The sequence below is a fragment of the Diorhabda carinulata genome, chromosome 4 (genome assembly GCF_026250575.1).
Source record: "Diorhabda carinulata isolate Delta chromosome 4, icDioCari1.1, whole genome shotgun sequence".
Lineage (NCBI taxonomy): Eukaryota > Metazoa > Arthropoda > Insecta > Coleoptera > Chrysomelidae > Diorhabda > Diorhabda carinulata.
In genome coordinates this window covers 22,529,703-22,556,914 of record NC_079463.1, presented here as the reverse complement: position 1 = coordinate 22,556,914, position 27,212 = coordinate 22,529,703, and the positions used below count along the sequence as shown (strand labels likewise).

The following is a 27,212-nucleotide window of genomic DNA, read 5'->3' as shown; positions in this document are numbered from 1 at the left end:
TTTATAGTTGTCGGCCTCTAGTACTACAAGTCAACAGCCCTAAGCTGTTCACATTGACATTTGACAAGACTAATAATTTTCCGCTTACAAAGAGGGATAAATTGGAATTTTTAAGGATGTGAAAATCTAAATACATATTAATTATAATCACTACAAATTATCCTGTTTTCTTTGATGTAAAGAGTGAAGTGCGACATCTATCGACTCAACTAGTTAATTTTGTGAGGTTGCAGCGTTGCCAATATAAGTGAGTCTTTGAATCTTTTGACTACTGCTTTTAATTTGGTTGGTAAAAATGTGTGCTGTGTTGCTGTGCATTGTTGGAACAAAATTTTTATAAAATGGCTGGTTATCATGCAAAAATTATATGTAATTTGTGATCTACATTTCGAAAACAAGTTGCTTATATTATTTTTGTATGCTTAATCTTTCAGTGCGGGTTTTATAAATGTTTTACTTCGTTCAGATGTCGCCTAGATGGGTTGTGTAATGTAGAATCCGAATAGGTTTAGACTGGTAGTGATAAGAACGTCTAATGTTTTTAGTTTAAAATCTCAAATCAATTCTCTGGATATAGCTTTCAATCATTTAGATATTCCATTTTTTTTATTTTGTAAGTATCCTTCGAAAATGTATTATGCATTGAAATCCATACTGGGTTGGTTAAGTATCAGGGATTTCAACCTTTTACGGTTGTCAAGGTAGAAGTTTAGACGATTTTGTCAATGTTTTTAATAATTAGAAATAGTTCACAGATACTACCAGTTTTATTTATTTTAACGAGTTATTTATTGAATCTAAAAATAAATTTTTTATCTGTAGTTTTGAGTCCAATATTTCCAGCAATATTGTTAATAACTATATTTTGATTACGCTATATATATTGAATAAATGTTCCTGATTTTCGTCTATTTTAATAAATTTACGTGTTTCACCTCAATTTCGGCGAGTATTATACAGTCTGAAATAGAGCCGAAACGAAAAAATATTGCTATGAAAAAACAACTTATTTTTCAAATTAGACCATAAATGAAAATCTTTCATTGAAGATTATGTATATCATTAAAGGCTGCAATACTAGAAAATTTGAAAAGAAATTATTTTCTGGGAATCAAAAGATGATGTCGAAAGTATTTTTGTTTCTCTCTAAATTTATTTGTTTTCTTTTCTTCCTGTTCGTTCTTCTAGACTATAACCTTGTTAAAAGCTATTAGCTTTCATAGTGCTTCCTTTTCCTTTCCTTCTAATATGCCAGATTACAAAAGTATCAACTCAAGAATTATTTATTTTTTACATTCAATTCAGTATGATATAATATTATCATTAAGTGTGAGTTGATCCCCTAATTGAGTCTACCTACTATTGGACAATCATTTATATGTAACTTTTTTTCTTAGTTTGTGTCAAAGGATGGGCTCATATATATATATATATATATATATATATATATATATATATATATATATATATATATATATAAATATACGTTTTTGTAAATAATTTTACTGAAAATGTGGTTTGTTGATAGAATTTTACTGTTCTCTTTTGAACTATAGAACCGTTCTGACAATCGAAAGGATTTTGGAGTGAAATTACAACATTAATTGTCAGTTTTTGAACATATGTGTAAGATAAAAATTACTTGCTAATAATCCATAATCAAATAAAAATCAAAACTAATGACACTGTTAAAAATTATCTAGACAATTATTTATCAAAAAAATCACTGTTTCACTAACACCTTTAATATCAATGATTTTTAAATGACAATTCATTAATAATCTTTGTTATTAACTATAATAAGTTACTCCACAAAAATTTGTATTTGTTTATTAAAAATGGAAAATTTTGGAACTATTTAATGTGGGTAGTGATAAAAATGTTGATCTATTAGTTAATAATTCCAACAATTCCTTTATTAAGAATGATGAATCGTAAATTATGTTTAGTATTGTTTATATCATTAAGCAATTTAGTTTACTTAAATAATGTGAATAAATATATCAAGAGTACAGGGTATTCTAAAAAGATTTATTGTACTACTGCATACCAAAAAAGGTAATCCTATAAAATTTCACGTATCTTGTGAAATCGTATTCAATTATAAAAAAAAGTAGGAATGAAATGTAGCCTTAATATAAGAGATTTGTTTTTACAGACACAAGGTATGCAGACTATGGACAAAATACCATTGAAAAATGAGCCTTCGTCTGAAGTTAATCATCCAACAAAATTACATCAAGCACCGGAAATATGTTTTGTTTGTGGCAACAGAAACCAACCGTACATATACTATTTAAACTCCAGGCCCATACCAGACAAACCTAAAGAACCATATTTTCCATTTTTGGAGTCCCACGAACCTCCATTAGGGCACATATCGAAAAATGAGTATTCCGTTCCAGCATGTTACTTGTGTTATAAATTATTGATCGAACAATGGGATACTCACGAGATGACCTCAAGACCTCATTCAGAAAGACTGTATTGGCTAAAGAGGGCAGACAATGGACCATATACCGGAGCCGATATGGGAATGCAAGGGGAATATGCTGCACAGGTTCTAGGTTTAAATAACGAAGGTATACCACCACAGGTTCCTCAACAAAGGCCTACTACTACCATCGTTAAAGAGGAGGGCAAGCTAAAGATGGGAGGAAAACAAATACAGGTAATTCTAACAACGTCGCCAAACTCTGTTCAATGACCTAATTTAATTACACACATCACAGACATCAACAATATCCAGAAATAACATCGATACAACATCATCGGAAATCGCTTTGGATTTGACTCATTCTAACCCTTTACCGTCGTCGTCATCGGTGATTCAATCGGTGCCTGTTTACGCTCACAGTCAAAATTCAAATTCGTCCTCCGGTACGGATATTTTGGATTTGAGCATGCCCGACAAGAATTCCATGACAGAAGTATGTTATGTGTGCGGAGACGAATTTAAGAAAGGCAGTCTCGACTATGTGGCGTCAAAAAAAGATTTCGATTCGCCGCTTAAACCTTTTTTTCCCAGTCTAATCGAACATCCGAGACCGAGCAGGAGTCGGCCCATCGATTCCGCCGGTAGAGTACAGGCTTGTTTTGATTGTCAACAACATCTCCTCAAACAATGGCAAACATTTCAGGTAAATTAAATCATGATTACTCATTTTTGTTTTTGAATTTTTTATTAATGAAATAAAACGGGATATAATTTTAATTTTGAATTGTGCAAATTTTTCTTGAGGAATTTATTATATAAACATCGAATGATTAAATTGAATAAATATCTGTGGTTCGATTGTAGGCTCAAGGTTTACCTCATGTTGAAAGAAACTACACTTTAAGGAAAAGACAGAGCTCTACTTTAGATACCACGACGTTTATATGTTATACATGTTCGTTGGAGTATCCTTCTAGCAGTATCCGTCTTTTATATTGTTGTCAAAATTCTGAAAAGGAACCATATTTTCCGTTTATTTTAACCTTGAAAGCGCCACCCGGAGCAAGTCCCATCAGCCCTCAAGGGATGGTCCAAGTCTGTTCTATTTGTTACAAATCAATTCCGCATAAACACCAGGTAAATATATATTTTCGAACGTGATTTAATATACAGCTTGTCCCGATTCCAACGTGTATGTTATTTATATTTAGGTATTCGGTGGTGATCCGGCTGCCATAACCGGTAACCACGTGTCCGTCAGCGATATCATTTTACATAACAACAATACCTCGAGGCCCAGTACTGTAAAATCGCCAGCAAACAGTGCAGGATCTGACATTAGATATAAACCGTACGACATCAGCTCCACAACTACAGTCACCAATAAGAAAAAACAAGCAGTTTTAGAAAGTCGACAAAATGCTAAAGTAAGTAAAATTAAAAATTAAAAATTTGCGGATTTATTGAATTTTGTTCATTTTAGCAGGTAGTTTCAACTCGAACTACGTCTCCTTCGCCGGATCTAAACGGTCAATCAGGCAATCAAAATTATCGTTGTTACATTTGTATGAGTCTCTATCCTCGTACCCAGATGGAATGGGTCAGTACATCGGCGGAAGGTATGAATTCGCACGCCATGCATTTCCCTTGCTTAACTAGAGTATCGAGATCGTCGGAAAACAGTTGCATGGATTCGCATGGCAGAGTTTTGAGTTGTACAAAATGCGTCAAACATTTATCCCAACAATGGGACACTTTCGAAGCCGATAGAGTACCGCTCGAACGAAGAAGGTACTCGTGAGTGTGTGTTTAATGTAGTGCTTAATATAAAATCACTTTTTTTAGATACGATATTCCCGTACAGGAAACTGCGTCAAACGGAGATCAAGGTATTCCGACCCCGCCCAGTACGAATAGTGATAGAACAGTTTGTAGTAATAGCAACCCGGCAATATCGGGAAGTAGCATATATTGTTTTTTATGTGGATTACATTCGGAATTTACATTAGCAAGAGTTATATACGGTAAACCGCAAGGTAAGTTCGATCTACTAAAGAAAAATCGAGTTTTAAGCTATCTTTAGTTTTATTCTTCATTCCACTCCGATTTTTTTTTTCTTAATGTTTCAGTGGAGACTTCCTCATTTGATTGACATTTCTTTACTTAGACCAGTAGTCCCTGGAAAATAGAATTGAAGAATATTTTAGGTGCAGAAGCAACTTGAAATTCAATAATTGATTTTTGAACGTCTATTTTATGGGAATATGAATTGTTTTCTTCTTCCTCAATTAATCAAATAAAATACAATAACAGTCACAGTTAATTATTTTTCCCTTAACAAAACAAGTTATGTAGTCACAAAAAATGTTTTCTATTTTGCCAAAACTACGTTCTGATTCATAAATTTCTGTTATTTTATTATTGTCTTGTTAATTGTGAGCTTTAACCTTTGTGAGAGCCCTCTAAACTTGAGCTCTTAAACTCTGGACTGCCCAGAAGCATCTGTTCCCGGCAGCAACTCTTTTTGTTACGTAATTATCTTGAATTATCAAGATATTTGAATTTATGGCGCACTGGGAAGCGATTTTCTCAAACTTGGAACGTGGTTTGGGAGGTCTAATTTAATTCCTCTTGCCTTAGCTACTCGCTCGAACTCCTCAACCGCTCCTGAAAGAGCCATCATTTGAAAGAAGATGATCGATGGTACATCATATCATCAGAGAATATGCACTTCTTCTTGATGCAACAGTATTTGGAGCGTTTCTGTTTTCCCCCTTTTATACCTTTAAATGTAAAATACTTCTTTGTTGTGGTCACGGATAAATCTCCAGAATCCATAAAACACAACAAAATTCTAATTTTTAATGACAAGTACATTCCGTAGCTTCTTCTAGATCATTCAAAAGAGCTTCTGAAATCCAGCAATTGACTTGGTCTATAATCCAAATAGGAGAGGACGTTATATTGGAATTTAAATTTGATTTTTTTTCGCAGGCCGTAATGCTCCATATTTTCCAATATTGTTGAGTCACAAAAGTCATCCGAACGCCGAGCAATTGAGGGAAGACGGTTCCGCTCTAGTGTGTACTTTCTGTTATCACAGTTTCGTCAATCAATGGAGAAATTACGAAGCGCAAGGATCGCCAGCACCGGCGGATAAACGAGAATACAACACGCACGATTATCGGTGTTACGTATGCGGTATTTTTACTTATAGGAAGAGAGTAAGGGCTCTATTAATAAAGGTAAAAGCATTTAATCGAATTATAAAACATATATCACTACAAATACCTACGACATTTAAGAGAATTCTATTGTATTTTTACTTTACTTGATGGTATTTTTCTAGGATTTTCCTTTCTTGAAATTCCATCCGCAGCCGGAACATTCGTTATTATTGGAAAATAGTGAATACGCTGTCGTGTGTTTGGACTGTTATGAAACGCTTAGAACTCAGAGTTTGGAATACGAACGATGGGGTTTACCTGTAGATAAACGTCAATATAATTGGATAACGCAACCTCCACCTCCAGAAGATAGTCCCGAAGCTATGGTCGCAAGATTACCGAGCGGCCAACGGTGCGACAAAGTAGTAAGTTTTCGTGTCAATTTTATTGAATATTCATAAGAACAATAAATCAACACATAACCTATCCCTTTTTTCATTAAATCAATTGATTATAAAAATATTAAATTATATATCGTCGATAAATAATTTCTATTTTTTAAACTATAATCTCATTCGTTTAAGTCTGCCCTGTTTACCGGCAGCTTCATTGACAATCTGAACGTTTTATGGTGAAAAAATTTTTTCGACCTTATGTACGTATACATAAAGTCTAAAAGTTTGAAAATTTTACTCGCGCGGACTGTCCCTTGAACTGTGACGTATGTAAATGTGGTTTTATCATGTTTTTAGTCCTTATTGCACGTATACATATCAACTAAAACTTGAAAATTTTAAAGATGGAGTTCATTATCAGTGGCTTTCTCCCACCCAATTAGTACAGGTCCGGTTCTAAAGTAGTATTGTTCTTGAACATAATTTTTCTAATAAACATTTTTTATATTTGGATTTGTGGAATATTGTTAAATAATGAATTATAAGTGTAAGAAAAACAAAGAATTTATTGAATTCAGTGGATAAATCAAATGAATAATTATCGATTACCGAACGGTAATTATAAGAAAAAAATGCCTCACAGCCGTACCAAAAAGTAGTCGACGAATATGAATAACAATATTTTGAACACAAAGTGATTGGAATAAGGCTTAGGGAATATTTTTAACAAGATCACTGACTATGAGTGTCTTATTTCTTTAGGTACCTCCGACGTTTGTAGTTAAACCAAATAAAAGAAACCATTCTCCAAAAACGGTAGAAAAGAAAATGAAATCTGAAGTAAGACCAGGTAAGTTTTTTTTTAATTCAATTTTTTTATTATAATTTTCTCCTCGATATATTTTTCATTGAAAAACTTTGATTCTACGAATGTTTTGCCCAAAAACTGGCCTAACTCGATACCCTCACCCTCGCATATTTCACCCTTTCTCCCCTTTTCGAAACAACGGGGAGAGTTTATCGATAATGCGCATACGACTAACACGCCCAAAATTTTTACAGAATTTAATGCATTCAAATATGCGGTTATCACGCGACAGATCGCCTTTTTATTTTTCTTTATAAATATTAAATATTTCCGAATCGAATCGGAACATTTTGTTAAAAATATATGGAAGTAAAGTGTTTATCTTTTCCCGATTATTACCGAATTGAAGGTATTTATTTACACGATATTTTTAATCGAATCAAAATTAATTTTTGACAATATTTTATATCAATATTAACGAATTTTTTTATTAAAGTATAAAATTTAATTGTATCTTGATTTTATAGGAATGTAGAGAAAAAAATAGGATCGAATTTTAATTATAGAATTATATATGAAAAATAAAAAATTCGATTAGCAGTTTTTTTTCTTTATGAATGTATACATATACGTATCGGTGCCTAAATGACACACATCTTACATGTTAATTTTCAGGGGTAGCGAGCAGTCCGAAACTTTCATCTGCCAATAGTTCGACGAAACCTCGAACGACGACCGGGCACGCGGTATCCGGTCCCGGACCGGGTAATCCGAATCAGTACTCTCATTCGTTTGCCGCGGCTTTGCGCAATTTAGCGCAACAGACCGTACCGAATAGTACCGCATCCATAGACCAGTCCACCTCTGCCGCTTCCGCAGCAACTAATCAGACCAATTCTTCCGAAACTCTAAGAAGAAATTCAGGTAATTTGGATTTTCCTTCATTCTCCTTCTTTTTTTTTTCGTTTATCGTTTATCCTATCCATGACTTTCTGTTGTTCTTAACTTTGTTGTTAATTTTTTGCATGTTTCTTTATATATTTTGTATTCTTCTCCGATTCGTGAAATGGAAAATACTATAGAAGTCGACGATTGTTGAAATTTCTTAATAATTTTGGTTACGGGTTGAAAATATAAAGGAAAATTCTTATATTTTCTTTCGAACAATCAAATTAATTCGACAGTGAGAGAGTAAAAAAATAAAGATATAGGAAAAGAGATAAATTCAACAACTTGAATTGAAACTTCTTTTATCTGTAGTATCAGAAATGGTTTCTTTCGATACGTCTTGTGGAATGACACATTTGTGATGATGTTGGCCCTTAATCAACTGTCTTGTCTGCCCTTTTAGGGCCAAGTGAATAACTGGTTTTCTAATGAAAAGTCAAGTAACAATTCCATGCGTATACGATTTTCTTTTTGTCTAACAATTAAATTTGGCGCTTTAACCCCATCTCATTGGCAAACTATTTGTTGTAATGCTTAGAATGAACAAAATTGTCCACTTTTCGTAAAATTTTATCTTTTTCCGATGTGAAATTACGTCCATTCGGTTCCTTCTGCTTAATGTAGTCAATTACTCTTTTATACTATTCGGAAACATTTTTTAATGTTAACAAAATCAGATTTTAACATTTTTCGAGCTTCTCTACTACTTTTTTAAATTAAACTAATGCTATTTCAAGTGATTCCTGCTATAAAAATTGATTTACTGTATTTTTTTTCACACCTAAACACATAAAAGCATAATTATTTGATGGCGCTGGAATATCGATTTTTTTTCAATATTCTGGAAAATTTCGGCACGTTTCTTTTCTATTTTCTCCATTTTTCTCAACACAATTTGTACAACTACTCAATTTTTTCTAACATTCTTCTTGATCATACGTCTCGTATTTTTTTTCAAACATTTTCTCTTATCCATTTTTCCAACCGCATCTTTCAAATTTTCCGTCTGGCTATCTGATATTGGTTCTTTATTTCTCATTAAATCTTATGCTTATCTGACTTTCAAAATTGTTTCTTGTCTTTCGGTTCCATTAGCAAACGAATGAGAGTACTCTAAAATAAAATTTTTATTTGTGGCCATTAAAACGTGCTACTATCGAGTATATTTTAAATTATTTTAAATTATTTTTCTAGGCGGTGTTCAATTATCTGACAAAACGAAGGGATCCATGGACGTACCTCCGTTTGCTTCTCCGAGCAGTTCGACGTTACGCAGTTTCGAACCCCGTTTACCGACTAACCACGTCGATAGGTATCCAGCCACCTCTATACCAGATTTAAATAGAAGTGGCTTTCAACCATATCGACCAGAAGATAGGTAAGTCGTGGTATATATAATTTATTACATATTTAGCATCTTGTTATTTATTTTAGGTTACCGCATCCTCCCCTTGGTATAGATATGGCGGGATATCCCATGTATCCCGGTATGCCCTTACCTTCTTTAGAAGAACAAATGTATTACGAAAGATTGGGAGTATTGAGATCACCTTGGCCTCCGATAGGTCATCCCTACATGCCTGTATATGCCCTTCCCGGAGCAGGAATGCCAATATATATGCACGAAAGGTAATTTCGGTTTTTATTTTGTTGGTTGGAAATTTCGATTTAATTAAACAATCTTTTGAATATGTGAAAGGTTGAAAATGGAAGAAGAACATCGCAGATTGAGCGTACAACAACAAAAGGACGATTACGTGGATCGCGAAATACTCGAGAGAGATATGCAGCTACAAAGAGAAATAGAACAAAGAGAAAAAGAGAGAGTTCATAGGGAAAGAGAAAAAGCGCAAGCTCGTGTACCTCCGCATCTTTCAACGCCGCACATTTCGCCACAAGGACTGATGATACCGTTACTTCATCCTACCTCGATGCTGCCGCCGCCTTCTTCGCTCGGTATGTCCGCCGCCGCCACTCGACAATCTCCTTTGATAGGTCAGTATAATAATCATTTGAAAAATGATTTTCATTGTATTAATCGTTTAATTTTAGGTTCGGCTTTCGTAGCTCCGCCGAATCCTACACAGGGTTATTCGATACCTCGTTCGAGTCCTTCTTTACAGAGACATTCGCCTATGAGTTCCAATTATACGCTTAACCTCAGTCAACGACAAAGCCCCGTGATACAACCTTCAGGACCTATGATCAATAGTATGAATTTAACGTCGGCTGCTCGAAGCAGCACCCCTACGAAGGTACTTATTTGTATTTAAACATATTCTATCGATTCTATCTTTTATTTTGTTTTGGTTACATAAAGTCACTTTTTCAATAATCAGGTATCTCCGAAGTCGAATACGCCGACGCCTAAATCGAAAAGTCCGGCTGCTGTCGGTGAAATGACGGGACATGTTAAAGAAGCGACGACAACACCAACCCCCACCTCATTGGGTAATAGTAATAAAAATTTAGAAGAAAATACAGATACGAAAATGACTGAGACGACGATTAGGGACGTCGGGGGTAATGCCTGACCTTCTGCTACTGTCGTACAAAACTACCGGAATAATTCAACTTTAGGTGAAGTTATCTTTTTTTTTTCTTTTGTGATTATACGAGATATTAAAACGATTTTCGTATTTGTTTTAGTTAGGAAGTCAACGATTACGTCTTTGAGAAAACCAGAATTGAATAAAAGTACAGAAGAAAATAAAAAATTGATGAATTTCAGTATAGAAACTATCGTCGGAGAGGAAAATTTATCGAAAAAACTTCGTCTCGATAACGATAATCTACAAGATGATAGAAGTACAAAAAACGATCGGCTGACGACGAACTATTTAAATAAGAAAGACGTAGCGACGACGACGACTAATGTTGTAATTGGTAGAAATGATTTTCACGATAATAATGATTCCAAAGTGAAACATGGTCTCGCTCCAATCGCCGATGTGAACAAAGTACCGAATCACACGTGTAGTCCTCAATTGCCGATACCGTCACCTAATTATCCGGTACAATCGAGTACTCTTACTATTACCGCTGCGGCTGTCGCTCTAGTACCAGATAGTCACGGCACTTCCTTACCTCAAAACGCTAGTCAAAACAAACTTGAAATAATCGAGAAAAACGGCACTGAATTTACTAATAATAATAATAAATTGTCGATACGTTCTATTCGACGAGAAAAAATAAAAGAATGCACTTTTACAGTACTAAATATACCGAACGTAACTATTACTTATAATAATAATAATAATTCAAAAACCGTTGCAGCTAAACGTCAAAGACTGAGTAAGATCGATTTAGCTATTTTAAAAAGGAACAGAAAGAAGAAAATCAAGAAAACGAAAAAAATTAGGAATAGCGATAAGATAACAACCACCGAATACGGCGTTACCATTTACGGTTATTCAGATTGGTCGGATGGCGATAGTTCTTTTTTTAGTTCGGATAGTGATGATGATAAAGACGTACAAGTCGATCTTTTAATTAAGAGTGGTCCCCCCCTTCGCTTGGACGCCAATTCGGAAAAGATGAAATTCTTAAAAACCATCAATTTGACTACACACACCATGAATAATTGTAAGTATACAATTTTCGGTCCTCATATACCACATTTTGTAGTTTACTGATGTTGTTTTGAACACAGGTTTCAGTTGATACCAACTGTTTCAATCAATTTTAGTAATTTGTTGAATTTATTTTAATCCTTTCACTTACATTATGAAACTAGAAAGTTTTATGCTCTAGCGAACGTGATACAAAGCATCGGCTTCGCCTCATTTTTTTTAACACGCTTAGGAATCAACTGTCTGGCATGGGTGGATATATATTTCCTAATTTTCCACCTTTTCATTAAAAAATAATTTTCTATTCATGATTTTTTTATTTACTTTTGATTCACAACTATATCATTGATTTCAGTTTTCGTTTCTTGTTTTTAGTATTTTTTTTTCTCCCACTATTATTTAGGTAAAAGCATCTCCTGAACTCCGTTTATCCTTTGTTTTCATTTTCTTTTTATCCATTTTTTCTACTCTTTCTGATCCTTTATTACTGTATTTATTTGTCGTATTGTTTTTTCCTCTTTTCCTCCTTCCTGTGCTACTTGTTGGACCAAATTTTTCCTGTGTCTTCCTCTCCTTTTCTTACGTTTTCCGATTCTGCCACTTCTCCTATTAGGCTTTGTGGTATTCTTCTCTTTACGTATCTGTACTGTTCATCTTCGTTTTTCCTGTCTATCTGGTTATCTATTGATTTAATTTTTCAGTTTTAGAATTACGAAAATTGGAAAGGAGAAAATGGCTCGATCCCAGTTTAATTGAAGAGATAAATAAAGAAGAGATTGCGTCCTTAAATCTGCCAGTACCTTTGAAATCAACATTGACTGTGAATATGTTGCAAAATTACAAAGCTAAAAAGGGTTTCTTTCAATTGCTCGGCTTGAAAATGACCACCCGAGAAGACAAACAAGGTACATATTGATTATTTTTGAACCATTTTTTAAAAAAATCTTCAACCAAATCGTCAATTTTAGCACTGGAGAAAAATTGGGCGGAGGTGATAAAGGATCGCTTAAAGAGGAATTGTGAATCGTCAGTTACGAAATACGCGGAAAAACTAAATAAAAAAATGTCGGGATCCGCGAAAGAAAAAATATTTGACGATTTAATATCGAAATTGCCTCTGGTACATCAATATAAAACCGAGAAACGAGAAGAGACGATTCATTATAACAACACCCTTACGTTGTCGAAAATATTATCCCAAAATCAAAATTCTCCTAAAAATGATAAGTTCGAAGGTTCAAAAGAAAATATATGGTTGAAGAAAGAAGATTGTAATAGGTTTAAATGGCCCGGAGTGTTGGAGATCATCGAAGCCTATAAAAGGTATTCTAAAGGTAAAAGATGAGAATATTTTAACAAATTAAAAATGACTTTGTATATATAAATACGTATTTAGATCGAAGCGTCCAAGCGAATTATCTGAAAAAGCGACGAACCTATGTGACGGAAGAAAACTTAAAAAGACAACGCGAAGTGAAATTCCTCGAAAGGAGACAGCGAGAATTACGATCAATTTTGTTCAGGAGAGAAAACGATAAAAAAGAACTACAACGTAACATCGACCAATTAAAGAATTGCATAAATTCCTTTCGGTAACATATGTTGGGGGAAAACAAAGTCAAAAGAAACGTTTGAAATTCTCTTTTATTTTTTCGATTAATAAGGAAAATTTTTCGTTATTTGCGAAAAAGTTGACCAAAACAAGAAGGTAACAAAAAATAATGAACAGTTTCGATTTTTGTACAATTTACATTCTGATATAATTTTTTGTTAGTTAATTATGTCTAATTATTTGAATTGTACAAAATTTGTTGGAAAAAAAAATCTTTTTTTCACTGTTCATTCTACTTTGTTGAAAAATGTGATACGTTGATTTATTCTGTTGTTCAGTATTTTAATTATTGGGTGACATTTTTTTTTTGTAAATTTGTTATTAAGTAGTAGTGAATGTATATTGTAAACTGTAGGATTTTTTCTGTGTGATTTTCACATTTCATTTTTACATAAAAAAATATAATTTGCAATTTATTTTTGGGTAAAATAATTTGGGATCTTAAATTTAAACAATTTTCATTGTATATCAGCGAGAAAATCTCGTATTATCTTAAATTTTTATTTATTTATACTCCATTACATTACACGTGGATAGTGAAGGATAAAGTTGTTTAATTCTCTCACAACTGATTTTTTTATTAAAATGAATCAATAAATAGCCAAAAAGACGTTGATTAAATAATTCAACACACTGTATTTAACAACGTACATCAAAATTATTGGATATTTTTCCGGTTGTTTTGATTTGATTTGTACCAATGGTTCTGATTTTAAAATTCTTAGTTGGAAAATTGACAAATTAGTTCAAATTAACCTATCAAAGTTTTCAATTATTGAACATTTTTGTTTTCAAATGCATCGATTAGTAGATCTTTGAACATATTCTTCTACTAAATCCTAACATTGGCGTTACATTGTTCCTGGTGGATACTTATTGATATAGTGGATGTAAATTTGAACAACTTTATTCTATCAGCATAACTAATCTTTTTTTCATTAATTATTTAAAAAATAAGGAGAATTATTGACCAAACACTCGATTGGTTATTTTTTTGTATGATATGTAAATATACGTTTCACAATTTTACTACATACTGACATACGTATTAAAAAAAGATTTTACGTACTATTTTTATGTGTACATATTTATTTTATACATATATGATATAAATAGTGTAAAAAAATGCTGCGAATGCTATAATAAGGATAGAATTATTGTAGTTTTGTTCCCGAAGATAACAGAAATATTGTTCCTATCGAAACTAATTGGGAATTTAAGTTTTTCGTTTCAATTATTTAATTTAAACAATTCGTTTGGAAAGCGCAAATTCCTTTTACGTGCGGTAAGACTTCTCTACAAAGAGATTGTTTGTTATAATTCTATCTACATAAAGATTTGTTGTTAATAACCGGTTACGAACCTAGTCTTTACCTCAAAACCAAAGTTTTTATTTTAAATGACAAGTTTACATAAAAAACGTCAATATACATTTTCTTATTATCCTTAATATAGCATATATTAACTTTTAAATGTAAATTATTACCTTGGCTGTCAAATAGCATATACATACTTACTGTTTTCCTTTTTTTTTGTTACCTTATTTTATAGGATGTTTAAATTATTTTGTTGCGTATTATCGACCACCGGAATAATATTCAAACTCACAAACTGTTCTTGTAGCTCTTGTAACGCTTTAGTAAAAAAAAATCATTTCAAGGTTTCGTATCTTTGCCAATACAGAATTTTTGTGAAACCGTGCAATTTTCATACCTCCCTGATCGCTCAACAATTAGATTAGTTATTCTGTCCATTAAGAAATAATTTTAAATTGAAAAAAAGACAACAATATTTTTTGATATCCTCCACCCCAAGGCTCTTTTTAATAACAAAGTTATCATCTTTGGAGACCCATAAACACGGTTCACCTCTGAAGATGATAATTTGGTTAACGAAACGCCCGTGGTAAATAGAGTGAATGTGTTCAATTTGAAATATCGATTGTAATTGTTGTACCACGGATGGAAAATCGTTCATTTTTTTCTTTTCTATATAGGGAAAAATGAAAATTTGTACGTATAACTTTAACGTTAGGTGGTACTTATATTTATTATTTTTGTTTTCTGTATAAACGATTTGGAGAGACGAAACTTACAATGCAATGTGTTTAATGGAAAAAGTCGAATTTAACGTTTCAAAAGCTGTTTATTATATTATTTTACGGGTGTTTTAGTTAAGCGCAAGTGAAAGTGGTGTTCACTTATTCTGTGATAATGAAGTAATTTTAACATAAACACTGTTTCTAGCATGACAAACTGAATAAAATAAAAAAACATACTTAAAGTAAATTTGTCATTTTTTTCTCTTTATTTCATCTACACTCGACGATACAATTTAATCAAATCTAACTTTTAATTACAAATAAAAATTTTCGAATACAACCGTTAAATGATTTTATTCAACTTTTCTCGTACACTAATTGGAAAATTTTTAATATCTTGTTTAGCGCATTTAAGGCACAATGTCCCCTCGAAATAAAAACTGCATTTATTATCTTTACAAACTGATTTTCTACATTTAATACAGTGAGCACCCAATATAATGATTTTCCCTTGTTTAGGTGGTGAAAATGGATCTTCTATAGTATAACTATCTTCTAATAACAGATAATTCTTAAAACAAGACGGGTTTCGACCGAAATACTCGTAGGGTGTTCTAAAGGAACAACTAAAACACTGGAAATATTGGGGTTCCTCCATTTCGGTGGTACTGCCAGCTTCAGTCTTGAAAGTACCTGAAGTTGACGGCCTTCCTTCATTTTTTTCGGTAGCTAATTTTGTATCCATTATAGAACTTTACTAACATCTAAAAATTAAATTTATTAAATATTTTTTTTAATTATTTAAATTACTTTCGTTATATAATAAAAAAATCTGGCGTGCATTTATCAATAAGTCAGTTTGGTTAAAAGTTAAAACTGGGGAGTTTTGAATAATTACTAAACTACATCTACAAAAATATTCTTAAACATTAAGGGGCAAATACAAGCTGCATTCAGGGACTATGATGCAAAAGTCTTCCGAATAACAAACTTCTAATCCATACCCCCAAAATGCAGGTTTAAAAAACTTGAAACTAAAGAATATGAGCAACATCCTACAAAATCCATATATTGTGTTCATTTCATCTGAGTTTGAACAGTCCAGCGGTTTGGGCATATTCAAAGTATGGAAGACTCCAAAATGCCAAAAAAGTTCTGAATGGTGAAGTGTACAATACAAGAAGAGGAATACCAAAAATGAGATTATCTCCATTAAGAGAAGGCCACATGTGCCACGATGTAAGGTAAGACACAATACAAGGCTCAAACCACCAACATAAAAAAAAAGTGAACAAAAATGTTGTTTTTAAATTAGTGTAGACTCCATCAATCTTATTTTAAATGGAACTTTTGATTCTTATTCTCATGTAATATAATGAGAGCTTTGTGATGATACCGTACAATAACTCACCTAAAAGTTATATTTTCAAGTCTTCTGTGCTCCAAATTTTTCTTTGGGTAGTTCTAAAGGCCACCAATGAGGTCTCCAAACTTTAGCTAATTCATCGCCGACTTTAAATTCTCTAATTTCTAATGCAGTTTCGATTTTTAACAATGCCAATCCTAAATTTTGCTCGATACCTCTTAATTTTCCTAAATTTATTTTATTAATTTTGATAGTATTTTCGTTTGGTAACAAACTTGGTGCCCTTTCAAATAATAATGGCATTAAACGCTTCCTAGTTACACCGGTGTGATGTGTCCTAGCCGTTAGTTCTTGTCCGAGGTAACATCCTTTGTGAAAACTAATGCCGTGTAAATAATCGCAATTTGATTCTAGAGGAAAACAATTCCCTACCGGTAAATCTTCAACACCTTCACCTACACCTAAAGAATAGCGAAGTACTTTATAATTTTCTGAACAATTAGGTGAACTAATTTGTGTTGAAACAGATAGATCTTTTTCAAGTTTTACATCCAACTTTGATATTATTCTACAGCCTAGATCAGTTATTCTGGGATCTTTGAAAATCAATATATCATTACCCTTTTTAATCAGTGTCGATTTTAGAGGCAGGTCTAATTCGGTATTATATTCGGATTGTTCTCGTGTCTTTCTAATGCTATCACTTTTAAATAAAACGTGCATTTTATATTCATTATTTAAACTTACTATATCAATCTTTTTTCTAACTCGATACATTCTTAAATGTTTCATTAATTGTTCTTCAATTTTCGTATCACATTCTATTAGGTACACGTCACTATTATCAGTTTTATATACAACGGCGTCGAATAAAACCCTACCTTTGGTATTTAGAAATAATGTGTACATTGAACCACTGGTACCTTCACTCAAATGGGCTAAATCATTTGTTATAAGACCTTGTAGAAATTCTTTCGTTTCGTTACCTTTTACTTGAAGGAGGCCTCTATTTTTTAATGGTTCTAGAATAATCCTACTGGCGATATTAGAACACCGACGGGCATTGATATTTAACGACTTTGATAATTTCAACATTTTTTAATGACGTACCAAATGAAAGTCTATATTAACAAAAAAATGTTATTGAAAAAAAAACACTAGAGATCTATTTTAATTACAATTCGTAGATTGAATTAAGAAATTTACTCACGTATAATTCAATTCTAACCTATTAAAAATAGAACTTCTTCTTTTTTAATATTACTCGGATACGTTTATTTAGCAAGTCAAAAGTATCTTACAAAATAGGTATTACGTTTGTATTTTTAATAAAATCAAGTTATTTTACTAATAAATTAAATAAACTACCCCTCTATAGGTAATTGTTAGTAATGGTTGCGGCATTTCAATCCTGTATTATGAAAATTGTGTATATGATGTTGCCTATTTATTAGGCGTTACCGCCGCATCTTTTATTGTTTTATTAATTTTTTTGTATTAAAAACGTTGACAACGGAAGTAGACATCGAATTATCGCTTACTCTTAATGATATATACAATCTTTGACCAAAATAATGTGAATCGTTGAAATCAGCCGCCTCCGTTTATCTTTATTTTCATCTGAAATATTTGATAATTGTCACAACAGACATCACTCTTTAAAATTTTTGAAATAGATTCGAAATGCGAAACGCCAGCGATATTTTTTGTTTAAATGAAGATCTCACGGACGGTAACGAGATGTTTTCCATCAACGGGTCATGTCCTATGAGATTAAGACGACGACCGATACCACAACAAAACGACTGCTTCGAATACGGCCGTTCGAATATCGATAAATACGAAGGCGGTGATGCTGAAACCGAGCGAAAAGTTATAGAAGCTTTAGATTTGTCAGAAGGATGCCCCGATCAAGATATCGATAAATCTGATACACCGAGGAGTGTACTGAATAGTACGAGACCTCCTAGTGAATGTAGTGCTGTTACCGATAATAATAATCCGGATATACCGGAAAGTATACAACAAGATAAAACTCCGAGCGAGTTCAGTGTAATCACCAATCGAAATGAAAAACGAAATGGCGGTAATAGAAAAACGAAAAATGTTCGAAAAAACGAACCAGATAACGTATCGATTTCCAATATGTCTCGTAATCCACTAACCGGTGCCGGAATGGAAATAGAACAACACCGAAAACCGAAAAAAGGACTTGGAAATAAAAATGATAAATGGGTTTGGTGATTACACTTTATTTATTCTATGCTATTTTATTGTACGTATATTAAATATTATTTTGATTGTATCGAGTTGTTCATATTTCATTTCGAATAAACAAAAGAAACAAGCTCGGACTTTTAGCCAGTGCTCCAAATTCCATGATATTTTATACGTCATTTTCTGTTTTCCGTTCTGACGCGCAAACATTTTCGATATCACCGATAAGATATATCGTGTGTCGTTTTTAGAACTAGATTGTGGTTAGAATATATCTATATAGGTAATATCCAGAACGTAAATTTTTCAGTAATATCCATTTGACACGTGACCTCTGTTTAATGGACGCGTACACGTGGCAACATTATGTATACCGGAAGTGATACTTGCGATATTCATTCCTTTTGTTTTCCGGTCAAATGACAAACTACTTTTTTTTTAATTATTTATCGAATTCGAGTAATTTTGATATCTAATAATACAGGGTAAATTAAAAGAAATAATGTTGAAATTCGATTTTATAATAACATAATTAAAATAACGTTTTTCGTTTTCCCTGTAGATCTCGAGTTTATCTGTTAGGTAGTAATAGTTAATAAATTCTCCAAATGATAATTTACATATATGTGTACTTTTTTGATTAGCATATTAGAACAAATACGTTTGTATAAATAATTAACATTTTCAGTTAAAGATAATTATTGACATAGATCGAATTATGACTCAATTTGTAACTCGGTATACTTACATACAACAACATCGTGTGCCCCCCCTTTTTTTTACTTCTGATAATCATCTGATTATTTTTTGAAAATTGATTTATTCGTTCAACGCTCTGTATAATATATTGTACAATTCGCGATGGTTATATATCTATTTTAACGTAATGCCTTTGCAAATACGAGATAAAAATTTTATTGTATCGAATATTCTTAGTTATCCTTCGTTCCTTTCAGCAACACAATCCAGTTTGCGTTGGAGATTAGCGAATCCTTAAGCGGTACCCGAAGGTACCGAACTCTATACAAGGATATGTGAACGTCTTGATACTTTTTGTTACTGTATCTAAATAGATATTCATAGCGGTGGATGAAAAATTTTGAATTCGCCACGGGGAATTTGCGATTTATGTTTTTTTTTTTTACATTTATTTGGATCCTTTCGTTGAACGATTTTCGTTACATTTTATTTTCGCCGAACCGGATCATTTATAAATACGATTAATTGTATACGAGGGCTGCTACTTAAGTTACAGGATAGACAAACGAAAACAAATATTTATAAGGTGTAGAAAAACGTCGATTTCTCAATTTATTTTTGATCTACGGGATTAAGAAGAAATCATTGGGTGCCAAACAAGGACTTTACAGCAGATAATCCATCAATTCGATGTTTTTATTTGAACTGAAACAACTTTTTTGGATTTGACTGGTTTTGAAAGATCCATACAATCGATTGTTGTTTAGTTTCGGGTCCGTTTGTATAAATCTATAATTTGTCGCCTGTTTCGGCATTTTTTTCAAGAGCTTTTTTGAGCCATTGTCAAATTATGACATGATGATCTTGCAACATCAGTTTACGATGTTTTTTGGCACAATGGCCGATTTTGGACGCGGCGTACACCACAAAATTTTTTCAATTGCACCGAGGAAAGAAAATAAATAATAGAGAAATATAAACATTTTAAACTGTCAACTGTCAACATTGAGGTGTGAAAGAGTCACTACAAAGTCACTCCAGAGCGTCACTAAAGTGTTTTGCAGTCACTCAAAACGCAAATTTCGGTATGTAAATGAATACAGAACGGACAACAATCAGATGGCGTCGTCTAAAAAACAATTTTGTACTTATGAGACACGTTCGAAATGTATTTAAAAGTTTTTGTCATCGATTCTGTTATTGTTGGCGAAATGGAGTCGTAAATAAACGACACGTTGGAAATTAACCAACGGAATAATGCAAACAAAGAGGCACACATACGTACACACAACTTTATGATTAATTTGTGATTTTATAAAGGATGTTAGTTGAAAAATAAATTACCTTATCATTGATCAAACATAGTAGAGAAGATATACTTATACCTACCAACGAACATTTTCTTGTAAACAACTGATACCCACCGCTATCTCGAATAATAAACTGAATTTTTTTTTGGTACATACATTTCCAATGTTATGACCCTGAAATTAAAATAAAATTGACACGACTACGATTTCCGTGGCGTTTGGATTCGACTATGCTGTTGTAAATCGACCCAAAATAAGTCGAAAATGAAGAATAAAATTTTTCGATATGTCACTTTGTTTTCGAGATATCGATACTTGAATTTGGAAAAATTTATATATATCAACCTAACCTAACATTTTCGTGGTGCACATTGAGTGTAAAAAGTTCAAAAATCGTGAATTTTTTATAGCCCAAAATTTATTTGCCTGAGGATTATTTTAGTTTTATTTTATTATAATTTTTTTTCTTATGGGGGGCTTCGCTTCAATTATAAAACAAACGAAAATAAATAACTTTTGAAAGCATTCAGAACGGAAAAGGGATATTTTTACATTAAATTACTAATTAAATCTTCAAATTATCATCAAAAATTTTTTTTTATTTCATAAATAATGGAAAACAACCGACAATTCTTAATGAAAAACATCAAATTATTCATATATTTATCGTATGTTAAGTTATATTCATCACTTGATGAAAGTTATCAAAAATGCCTCATTTTGTTATAGAAATTTGTTTTTTTTTCAATATTGAAGTAAATATTATAAAAATTAAATAAAAAATCTTTTTTTTATTGAATTACAAGATCGATATTGAATTTGAAGTGAACGCCATCTGTTGTATATATAAAGCGAATTTTGAATTAACGTTTGATTATAACTTTAAGTATCGATATCTCGAAAACGAAGCGAGATTTCAAAAAATTTCATTCAACATTTTCGATTAATTTTGACCTAATTAAGCCAAATCTGCTGTTAAATGGCCACGGAAATCCTATTTTCGTTGAGAAGCGCGTTGTTGGAGAGAAATATGCGAATATCACGGTAAATTAGTGGATGCTCATTACGCGATTTCCTTTATCGCCATCGTCTGCCTTTATCCAAGGACAAATCGCTCTGCACATTCCTCATAGTTCATACACGTCCTTGTTGAAACTTTTCTACTAGAAAGTATGGTAAAACGTTTTTCCCAAGGGCTTTTACTAATTCATTGTGATATTCCATCGCGTTTCTCCCTCGGAGAGCCCTACTTCCAACTTGAACATCCCTCGCCAACTTATTGATATCACAGTCTTAGTTGCTTTGCTACACCTTCAGAACTTCCACACGACACAAATAGGTTTACCTATAGGACGTTTCTATATCCACAAGAAATAAACAATAGTTGCTATAAATGATGTACCGCATCTTTAATATTCTCGGGGTGAGATAAAAATTGAAAAATACCCTTCCAGATTGTCTATATTTCTATCTAATCATTACCATGTCAGTCCTTTTTGTATCTAGAATACAAAGTTGTAACTAACGTATATATTAAAACTGTATTTTCACTTTCCAAACCACTTTTTTCTTTTATAAATCGCTGAGATTTTCAAACTTGATAAATTTTTCGTTGTTAAAACTTTGCAGAGAGTTGGAAGAAATTCTAATAAATCAAAATTTCTGGTAGTCGTTTCATTTTTTGTAATTCCTTTATATAGGTGTCACGACATTCAATCTTTAAGCCATTATTCGATGTTTTTGTAACTTCTTAATGTATTCTCGTGTCATTATTGCGATTGGAAATCCATGAAACTGAGTGTTCCATGTAGTGAAAGTGACTGCAAAACACTTTTGGAACGCTCTGGAGTGACTCTAACCACTTTAATGTTGACAGTTGACAGTTTAATAACATTACTTTTTGCAAATAATTAATATCGACATTGCAAATATCATTAAGTACATTATATTGTTCAATAAATAAAATATTTATAATTCTTTATTATTTATTTTCTTTCCTCGGTATAATTGAAAAAGTCTAAAGTCGTCTAAAAAATGTTGTGTACGCCGCGGCTGAAATACTACTTTGTTGGACTCATATGTTGCTCGTCTCGCAATTTTCAGACTCGCCCAACAAAGCAGCACTTTCAGTCCTTGGCATACAAATTAATTGTCCAAGAATTGTCTAGGTGTGTACGATTTTTGGGCCGTCGTCGACACGAGCGGTTGGCATCTTCAGAAACAACAATCAGTTTGAGACTGTTAGCGAACAACTTGTAGTTGTGTGACCCTTTTTGTAAGGGCATTGCAGTGTTTATACCTTGATAACGAAAGATCGGTCTCACCTAGAGTAGAAACTAGTTCAGCTTTCGTTTTGGTTGAGCTAAAGCCTTTCAAATAAAAATATTTCATCACATAACGATGATTAATTGGTTAAATTATTGGTTGCCAAACAAATACCAAATCAATACGGAGTTTTCAAACTTGAAACATATTCTGTAAAGATCGTGTACGTTTTAAGACAAAAGTGGAATTTTTCAAGCTGCTACTGTTATTTTTAGATCGGGTTAAGTACTTCTGGAACCATCCTCGTATGTTGAAACGAAATAAATTACTAGGTGCGAAAACGTGCAAATATTTATGCGAAATATTGTTGGTAATGAGTCAATCATAGAAAATCAATAGTTTTTATATACATAGATGTATAAACAAAATTACCTGTCTCAATAAAATGACACAGACCCCTCTTTGTGTGCGCGTCAAATGTTGACCAATCTTATTTATACACATAAAAACTCGTGTAGTTTCTGTTTGGAATTTCTCTCTCCTCGTTATTATTTACATCAGATGGAATTTATTCGGTTCGGTAGGTAAATTTGCGTATGGTAAACTGTGTTAAATAACAATAATAATAATAATAAAAGTCAAATATGCGCCACAAACTATGATTTGTTTAAATAAAATATATATTTATGTTTATAAATTTAACACAAATATTTGATTATTTTCTGTTATATCTAACAATATACGTTGTTATCAATGAATTCACTGTTAAAATATACGGGAGCGGGTATTTTTAAACACATTTAGTTGACTTTTTACCATTTTTCATATTCAAAAATCTTTGCCTTCCGTCATTTCTTATCAACGGTAAAAGATTCGGTAGAAGAGTTTAAACGAGGCCGAAGACTGCATCGTACTGGTCGACCAAATGAGGTTAAGAATCGAGAAATGTTTAAAAAAATGCACCAAACGGAACTGGGTAATCGTCGACTGAAAGTGCGCGAGATAGCAAACATATTAACAGAAAATTTAGACATAAGACAGCTGTAGACAAGATGGATGCCGCGTTTGCTCAGAATGGAACAAAAAAAAGCCTCGCGAAGATGTTTCCATCGAGTGTTTGGCAATGTTTGACAGTAATAAATCCGTTTCATAACCATAGATTGAACGTGGGTTCATCACATAGAAAAGAACAATCAAAACAATGGACTGAAAAGGAAGAACCGGCTCCAAAGAAGACAAAGATCGTTCCATCTGCAGGCAAAATTATGGCGTCGGTTTTTTAGGATAATTTCTTTTGACTACATTGAAAAAGCAAAAACTATCAACGGCGAGTATTATGCGAACTTATTCAACGAAAAAATCAAGCCAAAACGACCGCATTTGACTAAAAAGAAAGAGTTATTTGCACCAGTTCCATATCCTTTATTGCAATGGCCAAAATTAACGAATTAAAGTTTGAATTGCTACCTCATGCTCCCTATTTGCCAGATTTATTCCCTAAGGATTATTTTCAATGATTAACAATGATTACGTTTCAAATTAAATATAATTTTTCCCAAAATTTTCGTGTTTCTTTGTTGTGCCGGGTACTTCTGGGACCACCCTCGTAAAAATTTGCGCACTCGTAATACAATTATGAACAAACATGATAAAAACATCAGAAGATTATTATCTTTTGATCTGCTTACTTTTTATAACACCCTGTATTTCTAAAAATAGTTTTATTTATACAAGTTGAAATAATGACATTCGATGATCAATATTTTGAAAAAAATTACGACTGACGATATATTTTTAATGAAATCAACGTGTGGACGTACGTACTTTAATGTATCGAACGATTTTGCGTGTAGATTTATAATTTGTACCCTCTGCTATTTCCCTGTCTCATAATACTGAGTATTAAGAAAGTCAAATAGAAATGGGAAGAAGTAGTGCCATTAAGGCAGCACCAGTGTCTTAGATCTTTAGATATATCATATTTAATCGGCTTACCTATGGAAATAATGCTAAAATGAAAGTTACTATTTGCGCTTAATATTCCTAGAACAAACTTTCGGTTCTATTCTGCAACTGCTTCGAGTAAAATTATCTTAGAGCTAGCAAACATTCCGACCACTTAAGTTTCTTTCAAGTATATTCTAGTTCCTAAATAACTCTGCTATTATGATTTTATTGCAATCAGATATTTTTAAATAATGTAATTTTTTGTTTTCCAAACATTTCACCCCGATGACCTATTTACTCAAATGTGTTGTGAGTTGTCTATCTCGAATTATTTTAGAGCCAATGAGATCATTGCATGTAAATCAACTGTATCATCCTAGATCTATGAAATCGATTGAGACAACTGGTTATTTCAATAAAAAAATGTGGATATCGAGAGTTTTTTTCAATAATATTAATCAAAGACTTCTATGAGTGAATTTTATATAGTAACAGTGGATTACATCGTTTTATTGGAATATAATTAGACAATTAGATCTCTTATAACCTGTTCGTGGGTAAGTACGATATGTAAACATTCCTTTTTAATGTGTGAACTATATTGATTTATTTTTCTTAACATACGAATTAACAAATAAGTTTTGTTGCTAAAATAGGATAAATTCGTAATATCAGTTGACTTTGAAAGTATAAGCTTAAAAAATGAAAGTTTTTTAATATATAATTTTATTTTATAGATCTAAATAACGTTTTGAATATTTTGTGTAGGAATAAAAACAAATTCGTGCAGATTTAAATTTTTTTTTAATTTTATTTATAATTTCCACTAAATCAAGATCGCCCTGCCGAAGGCGATAGATCGATAACCCTATTGGTCGATATTAAAATCAATTGTCATTTGAATTTCCTTTGTTCCTTAGTGGGTGCTTTGTGTAGTTAGATAGTGGTTGTGCAAATATGGCTGTACTTGATTAATTAATTATTGTTATTACTTGTTTATTAGTGATAAAGTGTGTGTTTTGGTTAAACAACAATGAATTATCTTTGGTAAGTTTTTATTTTATTTATTTAGACTTTTTAATCATAATGATCTTTTTGCGAGATTTTTTATTCTTAAATAAAAAGTGCAGTGACGTCCATTTTGATAATTTCTAACTTGCTTCTAGAAATTCCTAAATTACTTATACTGCGGTTAATGTACTGTAGTTTTTATATTTTATCGTGTAAACAAGAGAATATTTACAGATATTTATATATAAATATATTTAACAAGTTCAATTGTTAGGATATTTCATTTTTTTATTTCATAGTTTGGATATGAGATTTTGAAATTAATTTTTTGCTATATTCATATTACTGTTGTGTACAAATTAGGACTCCTACATTGTATTAAATGTTTCTTTAATTAATTTCGGATAGGGGATAGCCCTACCGATGGATAAAGTAGCAGATTGATACCCCTTAAGGACGTTATTGTCCATATATTTTGATTATCATTTGTTTCTCAGTAGGTGTAGTTATTTAATGGTCATACAAATATGCTAGTTTTCGATTCTCATCAATTAAACATCAATTTCTTTTTATTTTTAAACCGCACTCATCTTTTTATGATTTTTTATTAGCTGCTTTCTTGATATTCTACTTTTTGCATTTAAACATTTGTAAATATCACTCATACCTACTGTGCTATTTACTATCAGTGCTATCAGGCTTGATTTATTTAAATTATCAATCATTGTATTTTTGATTGAATTTTACGTTTAATGACTTCTAAATTAAGATCGTCCTGCCGACTGCGACAGGTGCTAATTGTATCTTATGCTTTTAAAAATTTGTAAATTACTGACACTTCCGTTTATTTATCGTAGTTTTATATTATATTTCGTGAACAAGTTAATAATAGGAGATATTCATATATAAATTTTATTAAAAAATGCAATTTTTAGAATTTTTCTTTTATAGTTTTGATATTAGATTTCATATTTAATTGATTGCTATATATATAGTGTTTTTGATTAAACTTTAGCGGTTAATTAAAATGTAGCGCTCGAATATAAATTTTTTCATATTTTTTATTTAGTTTCGTTTTTTGTGACTTATGAAAACCAAGGTGGCTGTGCCGTTTGCAGATGTGATTGTTGTTAGGTATAATTATCGATAACCCTATTGGTCAATAATGACAACTGTCAATTGAACTTCCTTTGTCTTCTAGTTGATGTTGGATCTAGTTATGTGGTGGTTGTGCAAATATGGAAGTGCTCGTTTGTTACTAATTAAAATCAGTTTTTTCCTTTATAAATTAATTTTAAAGTGAAATTAATAATTAAAATAACAGTGAATTACTATTGGTAAGTTTTTATTTAATTTATTTTCATTCCTTAATTGCAATATCTAATCTTTTTTTAATTCGAAATGAAATGTGCAGTGG

General features: G+C 32.0%; 4 protein-coding genes and 1 long non-coding RNA gene across 5 annotated transcripts in view; 3 read left to right on the top strand and 2 right to left on the bottom strand.

Moving 5' to 3' along the window:
• Positions 1-266: 266 nt before the first annotated feature.
• On the top strand, positions 267-15,227 carry LOC130892928 (uncharacterized). The gene is given in 20 exon segments (XM_057798636.1): positions 267-613; positions 2,159-2,671; positions 2,733-3,140; positions 3,302-3,574; positions 3,649-3,864; positions 3,921-4,228; positions 4,283-4,473; positions 5,432-5,682; positions 5,787-6,029; positions 6,762-6,849; positions 7,483-7,731; positions 8,950-9,133; positions 9,190-9,384; positions 9,455-9,750; positions 9,808-10,010; positions 10,095-10,335; positions 10,405-11,340; positions 12,029-12,232; positions 12,296-12,661; positions 12,724-15,227. Coding segments are annotated over 19 exon segments (5,547 nt in total). The 5' UTR covers positions 267-613; positions 2,159-2,176; the 3' UTR covers positions 12,924-15,227.
• On the bottom strand, positions 15,218-17,591 carry LOC130892926 (putative transferase CAF17 homolog, mitochondrial). Its single transcript, XM_057798633.1, has 2 exons — positions 16,392-17,591; positions 15,218-15,744 (listed from the first exon to the last, which is right to left on the bottom strand). The coding sequence occupies exon 1, from the start codon at positions 17,439-17,441 to the stop codon at positions 16,407-16,409; it is 1,035 nt and encodes a 344-aa protein (XP_057654616.1). The 5' UTR covers positions 17,442-17,591; the 3' UTR covers positions 15,218-15,744; positions 16,392-16,406.
• Positions 15,324-15,725, bottom strand: LOC130893022 (cysteine-rich DPF motif domain-containing protein 1). Its single transcript, XM_057798785.1, has one exon. It carries the CDS (start codon positions 15,723-15,725, stop codon positions 15,324-15,326), a length of 402 nt encoding a protein of 133 aa, XP_057654768.1.
• Positions 17,592-17,941: 350 nt separating the features above from the next.
• On the top strand, positions 17,942-18,651 carry LOC130892927 (uncharacterized). Its single transcript, XM_057798635.1, has one exon. The coding sequence runs from the start codon at positions 18,030-18,032 to the stop codon at positions 18,588-18,590; it is 561 nt and encodes a 186-aa protein (XP_057654618.1). The 5' UTR covers positions 17,942-18,029; the 3' UTR covers positions 18,591-18,651.
• A 7,060-nt stretch (positions 18,652-25,711) lies between these two features.
• Positions 25,712-27,212, top strand: part of LOC130892925 (uncharacterized) — a 30,554-nt gene continuing 29,053 nt past the window's right edge. The window contains exon 1 of the long non-coding RNA XR_009059128.1: positions 25,712-25,831. This is a non-coding gene — a long non-coding RNA (uncharacterized LOC130892925). The remainder of the gene's footprint in view (positions 25,832-27,212) is intronic.

Bases quoted from the DNA above. Each gene is read 5' to 3' on its own strand.
- LOC130893022 (XM_057798785.1), bottom strand. From the start codon at position 15,725: ATGGATACAAAATTAGCTACCGAAAAAAATGAAGGAAGGCCGTCAACT.
- LOC130892926 (XM_057798633.1), bottom strand. From the start codon at position 17,441: ATGTTGAAATTATCAAAGTCGTTAAATATCAATGCCCGTCGGTGTTCT.
- LOC130892927 (XM_057798635.1), top strand. From the start codon at position 18,030: ATGCGAAACGCCAGCGATATTTTTTGTTTAAATGAAGATCTCACGGAC.